This window comes from Pristiophorus japonicus, unplaced genomic scaffold, assembly GCF_044704955.1.
Source record: "Pristiophorus japonicus isolate sPriJap1 unplaced genomic scaffold, sPriJap1.hap1 HAP1_SCAFFOLD_1012, whole genome shotgun sequence".
Taxonomy (NCBI): domain Eukaryota; kingdom Metazoa; phylum Chordata; class Chondrichthyes; family Pristiophoridae; genus Pristiophorus; species Pristiophorus japonicus.
Window position 1 is genome coordinate 77,971 of NW_027250663.1, and position 7,442 is coordinate 85,412.

General features: G+C 68.9%; 1 protein-coding gene across 1 annotated transcript in view; it reads left to right on the top strand.

Annotated features, from left to right (window-relative positions):
- The window catches only part of megf8 (multiple EGF-like-domains 8), a gene marked incomplete at its 5' end in the record, with an annotated part of 57,102 nt that extends 49,967 nt beyond the window's left edge, over positions 1-7,135 (top strand). Inside the window, 4 exons of the mRNA XM_070869913.1 lie at positions 2,377-2,547; positions 3,045-3,175; positions 4,826-4,952; positions 5,926-7,135. Coding sequence (XP_070726014.1) covers positions 2,377-2,547; positions 3,045-3,175; positions 4,826-4,952; positions 5,926-7,125 — 1,629 coding nt within the window. The remainder of the gene's footprint in view (positions 1-2,376; positions 2,548-3,044; positions 3,176-4,825; positions 4,953-5,925) is intronic.
- Positions 7,136-7,442: the final 307 nt, after the last annotated feature.

Genomic DNA, 7,442 nt, shown 5'->3' on the forward strand with positions numbered 1-7,442 from the left:
GGTGTGGGGAGTCGGGGGGAGTGAAGGGTGTGGGGAGTCGGGGGGAGTGAAGGGTGTGGGGAGTCGGGGGGAGTGAAGGGTGTGGGGAGTCGGGGGGAGTGAAGGGTGTGGGGAGTCGGGGGGAGTGAAGGGTGTGGGGAGTCGGGGGGAGTGAAGGGTGTGGGGAGTCGGGGGAGTGAAGGGTGTGGGGAGTCGGGGGGAGTGAAGGGTGTGGGGAGTCGGGGGGAGTGAAGGGTGTGGGGAGTCGGGGGGAGTGAAGGGTGTGGGGAGTCGGGGGGAGTGAAGGGTGTGGGGAGTCGGGGGGAGTGAAGGGTGTGGGGAGTCGGGGGGAGGGGGGGTGAAGGGTGTGGGGAGTCGGGGGGAGGGGGGGTGAAGGGTGTGGGGAGTCGGGGGAGGGGATGGGGAGTTGTGGCGGGGGGTGTGTGGAGTCGGGGGGTGTGGGGAGTCGGGGGAGGGGATGGGGAGTTGTGGCGGGGGGTGTGTGGAGTCGGGGGAGGGGATCGGGGGGTGTGGGGAGTCGGGGGAGGGGATCGGGGGGTGTGTGGAGTCGGGGGGTGTGGGGAGTCGGGGGAGGGGATCGGGGGGTGTGGGGAGTCGGGGGAGGGGATCGGGGGGTGTGGGGAGTCGGGGGAGGGGATGGGAAGTTGTGGAGGGGGGTGTGGGGAGTCGGGGGAGGGGATGGGGGGAGGGGGTGGGGAGTTGGGAGGGGGGGGTGTGGGGAGTCGGGGGAGGGGATGGGGAGTTGTGGCGGGGGGTGTGGGGAGTCGGGGGAGGGGATGGGGAGTTGTGGCGGGGGGTGTGGGGAGTCGGGGGAGGGGATGGGGAGTTGTGGCGGGGGGTGTGGGGAGTCGGGGGGTGTGGGGAGTCGGGGGGTGTGGGGAGTCGGGGGAGGGGATGGGAAGTTGTGGAGGGGGGTGTGGGGAGTCGGGGGGTGTGGGGAGTCGGGGGAGGGGATCGGGGGGTGTGGGGAGTCGGGGGAGGGGATGGGAAGTTGTGGAGGGGGGTGTGGGGAGTCGGGGGAGGGGATCGGGGGGGGTGGGGAGTCGGGGGAGGGGATCGGGGGGGGTGGGGAGTCGGGGGAGGGATCGGGGGGTGTGGGGAGTTGGGGGAGGGGATGAGGAGTTGTGGAGGGGGGTGTGGGGAGTCGGGGGGTGTGGGGAGTCGGGGGAGGGGATGGGGAGTTGTGGAGGGGGGTGTGGGAGTCGGGGGGTGTGGGGAGTCGGGGGAGGGGATGGGGAGTTGTGGAGGGGGGTGTGGGAGTCGGGGGAGGGGATGGGGAGTTGTGGAGGGGGTGTGGGGAGTCGGGGGAGGGGATGGGGAGTTGTGGAGGGGGGTGTGGGGAGTCGGGGGTGTGGGAGTCGGGGGTGTGGGGAGTCGGGGGAGGGGATGGGGAGTTGTGGAGGGGGGTGTGGGGAGTCGGGGGAGGGAATGGGGAGTTGTGGAGGGGGGGTGTGGGGAGTTGGGGGGTGTGGGAGTCGGGGGAGGGGATGGGGAGTTGTGGAGGGGGGTGTGGGGAGTCGGGGGGTGTGGGGAGTCGGGGGAGGGGATGGGGAGTTGTGGAGGGGGGGTGTGGGGAGTCGGGGAGGGGATCGGGGGGTGTGGGGAGTCGGGGGAGGGGATGGGGAGTTGTGGAGGGGGGTGTGGGGAGTCGGGGAGGGGATGGGGAGTTGTGGAGGGGGGTGTGGGGAGTCGGGGGAGGGGATCGGGGGGTGTGGGGAGTCGGGGGAGGGGATGGGGAGTTGTGGAGGGGGGTGTGGGGAGTCGGGGGTGTGGGGAGTCGGGGGAGGGGATGGGGAGTTGTGGAGGGGGGTGTGGGGAGTCGGGGGAGGGGATGGGGAGTTGTGGAGGGGGTGTGGGGAGTCGGGGGAGGGAATGGGGAGTTGTGGAGGGGGGGTGTGGGGAGTTGGGGGGTGTGGGGAGTCGGGGGAGGGGATGGGGAGTTGTGGAGGGGGGTGTGGGGAGTCGGGGGGTGTGGGGAGTCGGGGGAGGGGATGGGGAGTTGTGGAGGGGGGTGTGGGGAGTCGGGGAGGGGATCGGGGGTGTGGGGAGTCGGGGGAGGGGATGGGGAGTTGTGGAGGGGGGTGTGGGAGTCGGGGGAGGGGATGGGGAGTTGTGGCGGGGGGTGTGTGGAGTCGGGAGGGATCGGGGGTGTGGGGAGTCGGGGAGGGGATGGGGAGTTGTGGAGGGGGTGTGGGGAGTCGGGGAGGGATCGGGGGGTGTGGGGAGTCGGGGGAGGGGATGGGGAGTTGTGGAGGGGGGTGTGGGGAGTCGGGGGAGGGGATCGGGGGTGTGGGGAGTCGGGGGAGGGGATCGGGGGGTGTGGAGGGGGCTGTGACTGATAGCCCACTGACCTGAGCCTGTGCTGTGTGTGTTCAGGGTGATCACTGCGAGAAATGCAAGCCGCTGTTTGTGGGCTCGGCGCTGGCTGGGGGCCTGTGCAAACCCTGCAGCAACTACTGCAACAACAACAGCCATATCTGCATCATGAGGGAGCAGAACGAGAAAGGGAGGACAGACCCTGAGAGATACCCACTCGAGCCAGCCAAGGTCAGTGCAGTCACTCCCCGGGCACTGTGTGGTCTGTCCTACCTGCCCGCTCCCCGTGCTGGTGCCTCATGTGAGCCTTCAATGCCAGGGTTACACCTCATCCTCTGCCACTCTGGGTCAGGAGCTCTCCATTTCACAGAAGCTGCTGCCACCTCGTGCCCTCAACGGCATACACTGACCTCACGATAATACGATGGGCACAATCATTTACCAGCCCACCCTGAATGTCCTGAACTGGCATTGCCCACAGCCTGCCCCCGGGGTCCTGAGCTGGCCCTGCCCACTCTGCCATAACCGCCAGCCTCACCAAACTGACTGACACAGATTCAACTTGGAAGGGCTGGATTGACCTACTGCCCCTCCAAGTTCAACATGTGGCAGTCAGTTTGGGAGGGGGCGACGGGGGGGGTCTCCCCAGACAGGAGGGGGCGGGTGTGTGTGGTCTGTCTGTCACCTCTCGCTGTATTGACATGCCTTCCGCTCTGTGCCCTGTACAGATCACGAGCTGGGTGTTGGAGGGTCCCGTCGAGGAGAGTGCCGTCTGCGTCCAGTGTCTCAACAACAGCTCGGGGGAGCGCTGTGACACCTGTCTCGACGGCTACTTCCTATTGGAAGGCAAATGCACCAAGTATGGACCAATCCCGCGCTGCGCGTTGCGGCTATCTCCCAGCGTCATTCTCTGCGAGCTTCTTAGTTTAAATTCAGCGTTCCCGTTGCTATAAGGTTACACACACGGTGTGTCCCGTTAGCCCCCCCACCCACCGCAGTGTCTCTCGGCAACCCCCCCCCCACCACAGTGTGTCCCGTTAGACCCCCCCCCCCCCACCGCAGTGTGTCCCGTTAGACCCCCCCCCCCCCCACCCCACCGCAGTTTCTCTCGGCAACCCCCCCCCACCACAGTGTGTCCCGTTAGTCCCCACCGCCGTGTGTCCCGTTAGCCCCCCCACCGCAGTGTGTCCCGTTAGTCCCCCCACCGCAGTGTGTCCCGTTAGCCCCCCCACCGCAGTGTGTCCCGTTAGCCCCCCCACCCCACCGCAGTTTCTCTCGGCAACCCCCCCCCACCGCAGTGTGTCCCGTTAGAACCCCCCCCCCCCCACCGCAGTGTGTCCCGTTAGACCCCCCCCCCCCCCACCCCACCGCAGTTTCTCTCGGCAACCCCCCCCCACCGCAGTGTGTCCCGTTAGCCCCCCCCCACCGCAGTGTGTCCCGTTAGCCCCCCCCCACCGCAGTGTGTCCCGTTAGCCCCCCCACCCCACCGCAGTGTCTCTCGGCAACCCCCCCCCACCACAGTGTGTCCCGTTAGCCCCCCCCCACCGCAGTGTGTCCCGTTAGCCCCCCCACCCCACCGCAGTGTCTCTCGGCAACCCCCCCCCACCACAGTGTGTCCCGTTAGCCCCCCCACCCCACCGCAGTGTCTCTCGGCAACCCCCCCCCACCGCAGTGTGTCCCGTTAGCCCCCCCCCACCGCAGTGTGTCCCGTTAGCCCCCCCACCCCACCGCAGTTTCTCTCGGCAACCCCCCCCCACCGCAGTGTGTCCCGTTAGCCCCCCCCCACCGCAGTGTGTCCCGTTAGCCCCCCCCCCCCCCCACCCCACCGCAGTTTCTCTCGGCAACCCCCCCCCACCGCAGTGTGTCCCGTTAGCCCCCCCCCACCGCCGTGTGTCCCGTTAGTCCCCACCGCAGTGTGTCCCGTTAGCCCCCCCACCCCACCGCAGTTTCTCTCGGCAACCCCCCCCCACCGCAGTGTGTCCCGTTAGTCCCCACCGCAGTGTGTCCCGTTAGCCCCCCCCACCGCAGTGTGTCCCGTTAGTCCCCACCGCAGTGTGTCCCGTTAGCCCCCCCACCCCACCGCAGTTTCTCTCGGCAACCCCCCCCCACCGCAGTGTGTCCCGTTAGCCCCCCCACCCCACCGCAGTTTCTCTCGGCAACCCCCCCCCACCGCAGTGTGTCCCGTTAGTCCCCACCGCAGTGTGTCCCGTTAGCCCCCCCCCACCGCAGTGTGTCCCGTTAGCCCCCCCCCACCACAGTGTGTCCCGTTAGCCCCCCCCCACCGCCGTGTGTCCCGTTAGCCCCCCCCCACCGCAGTGGGTCCCGTTAGCCCCCCCCCACCGCCGTGTGTCCCGTTAGCCCCCCCCCACCGCCGTGTGTCCCGTTAGCCCCCCCCCCCCCCACCGCAGTTTCTCTCGGCAACCCCCGCGCGGTGCGTGCCGGTAGCGCCCCCCTCCCTCCCCCTCGGTCTCTGTCCCTGCTGACTCTATAACAGTCTGTCCTATTGCAGGTGCCAGTGTAACGGTCACTGGGACCGGTGTCGGAGTACGGATGGCACTGAGTGCCAGTGTCAGAACAACACGGAGACCAGCTGCCCCACCGCACAGACCGACAAGAAGGATTGTTATAAATACCAAGTGAGAGCTCCCCGACCTCACCACTTGCGGCTTCACCGCCTGCGGCCTCTGACCCTCGTGGCTCACTGACCTCTCCCCTCTCATTCCCCTCCCCCCGACCATGACTCTCGCGACCCCCCCTCACGGCAGGCCCTAACGCGACGCCCCCCCCGACCTCTGCCCTCGCGACGCCCCCCCGACCTCTGCCCTCGCGATGCCCCCCGACCTCTGCCGTAACGCGACGCCCCCCCCGACCTCTGCCCTCGCGACGCCCCCCCGACCTCTGCCCTAACGCGACGCCCTCGCGATGCCCCCTGACCTCTGCCCTAACGCGACGCCCCCCGACCTCTGCCCTCGCGACGCCCCCCGACCTCTGCCCTCGCGATGCCCCCGACCTCTGCCCTCGCGATGCCCCCGACCTCTGCCCTCGCGACGCCCCCCGACCTCTGCCCTCGCGACGCCCCCGACCTCGCGACGCCCCCGACCTCTGCCCTCGCGACCCCCCGACCTCTGCCCTAACGCGACGCCCCCCTCGACCTCTGCCCTCGCGACGCCCCCTCCCCGACCTCTGCCCTAACGCGACGCCCCCCCGACCTCTGCCCTCGCGACCCCCCCGACCTCTGCCCTAACGCGACGCCCCCTCCCCGACCTCTGCCCTAACGCGACGCCCCCTCCCCGACCTCTGCCCTCGCGACGCCCCCCTCGACCTCTGCCCTAACGCGACGCCCCCCGACCTCTGCCCTCGCGACCCCCCCGACCTCTGCCCTAACGCGATGCCCCCCCCGACCTCTGCCCTAACGCGACGCCCCCTCCCCGACCTCTGCCCTAACGCGATGCCCCCCCCCCGACCTCTGCCCTCGCGACGCCCCCGCCCGACCTCGGTCCTTGCGGAACCCCCGACCTCTGCCCGGTTCCCATCCCCCATCTTCACTCCTCACCCATTGCCCGGCCCATGGCAACGTCTGGTTCTCACTCTGGCTCCTTCTCTCGGTAGTGCGCTCGCTGCAAGGAGAATTTCCTGGGGAACCCCACCAACGGCCGCCAGTGTTACCGGCAGATCACGGTGGAGCAGGAGTACTGCTTCGACCCCACCTCCCAGAGCAACTGCTACCACGAGCCCAACATCAAGAACCTGCCGCTGGGCCGCACTGTCCTGTTCGCCGTGCAGCCCAAGTTCACCAACGTGGACATCCGCATCACCATCGACGTGACCTTCGGGGGTGTGGACGTCTACATCTCCAACTCCCACTCCTCCTTCACCGTGGCCATTGGCCCCGCCAGCGGGGTGCACACTGTGCGGGTGGGGGACCCCGACTCCCGCCAGGAGCCCCTCAACCCGGAGCTGCTGAGGAAGCGGCGGGCGCTCAACGTCAGCGTGCCGCTCCCCGAGGCTCAGGACGTGGAGAGGGTGCGGGAGGAGCGGGCGGAGGGGCTGACCACCTACATCACCATCAGCAGCCAGCACACCATCCTGATGGTGAGGGGCGTGCGGGAGCGGCTGGTCATCACCTACCCCTACGAGCTGCACACCCTCAAGACACAGCGCTTCTTCATGGTGCTGCTGGGGGTGGGCAACGGGAGCGGTGGCGGGGGGGCCGCGGGAGAGTCCCAGGGCCTGCTCTTCTTCCGCCAGGACCAGGCCCACATCGACCTCTTCGTCTTCTTCAGTGTCTTCTTCTCCTGCTTCTTCCTCTTCCTCTCGGTCTGCGTGCTGCTCTGGAAGATGAAGCAGTTCGTCGACTTCCGCCGTGAGCACCGCCGCCACATCCAGGAGATGAACAAGATGGCGAGCCGCCCCTTCGCCAAGCTGGCCGTCTACTTTGAGCCCGACACCGAGCTGGTCTTCCTGCCCCTGCGCCACAAGCTGATGCCGCAGCTCAAACCGCACCCGCCCGAGCCACACCCCCACGGCCGCCGCTCCGAGCCCTTCCTGCCCCAGCTCATCGGCTACTCCTACACCGGCTTCAAGGTGGGGCCCATCACGCTGGAGCCCACCGACGACGGGATGGCGGGCGTGGCCACCGTGATGTTCCAGTTGCCGGGTGGGGTCATGGCCCCCAACCGGGCCTGCCTGGGCTCCGCGCTGGTCACCCTGCGGCACAACCTGCAGGAGTACTGCAGCTCGGGGCATGGGGCGAGCAGCGTGCGCAAGGGAGGCCTGAGTCATGACAACCTGACCAGCATGTCCATGTAACCTGGCGGGGGGGGGGGAGGGGGGCAGATCCTGGGGGAGGGGCGGGACCAGTAGAAAGGAAAGGGTTCTAGGGCAGGGGCAGTCAGAACGGGTCTCGGGAGGGGCAGTCAAAGTGGGTCGGGGAGGGTCCCAGGGAGGGGCAGTCAGATTGGGTCGGGGAAGGGTTCCAAGGGAGGGGTAGTCAGAACGGGTCTGGGGAGGGTCCCAGGGAGGGGCAGTCAGATTGGGTCGGGGAGGGTCCCAGGGAGGGGCAGTCAGATTGGGTCGGGGAGGGTCCCAGGGAGGGGCAGTCAGAACGGGTCTGGGGAGGGTCCCAG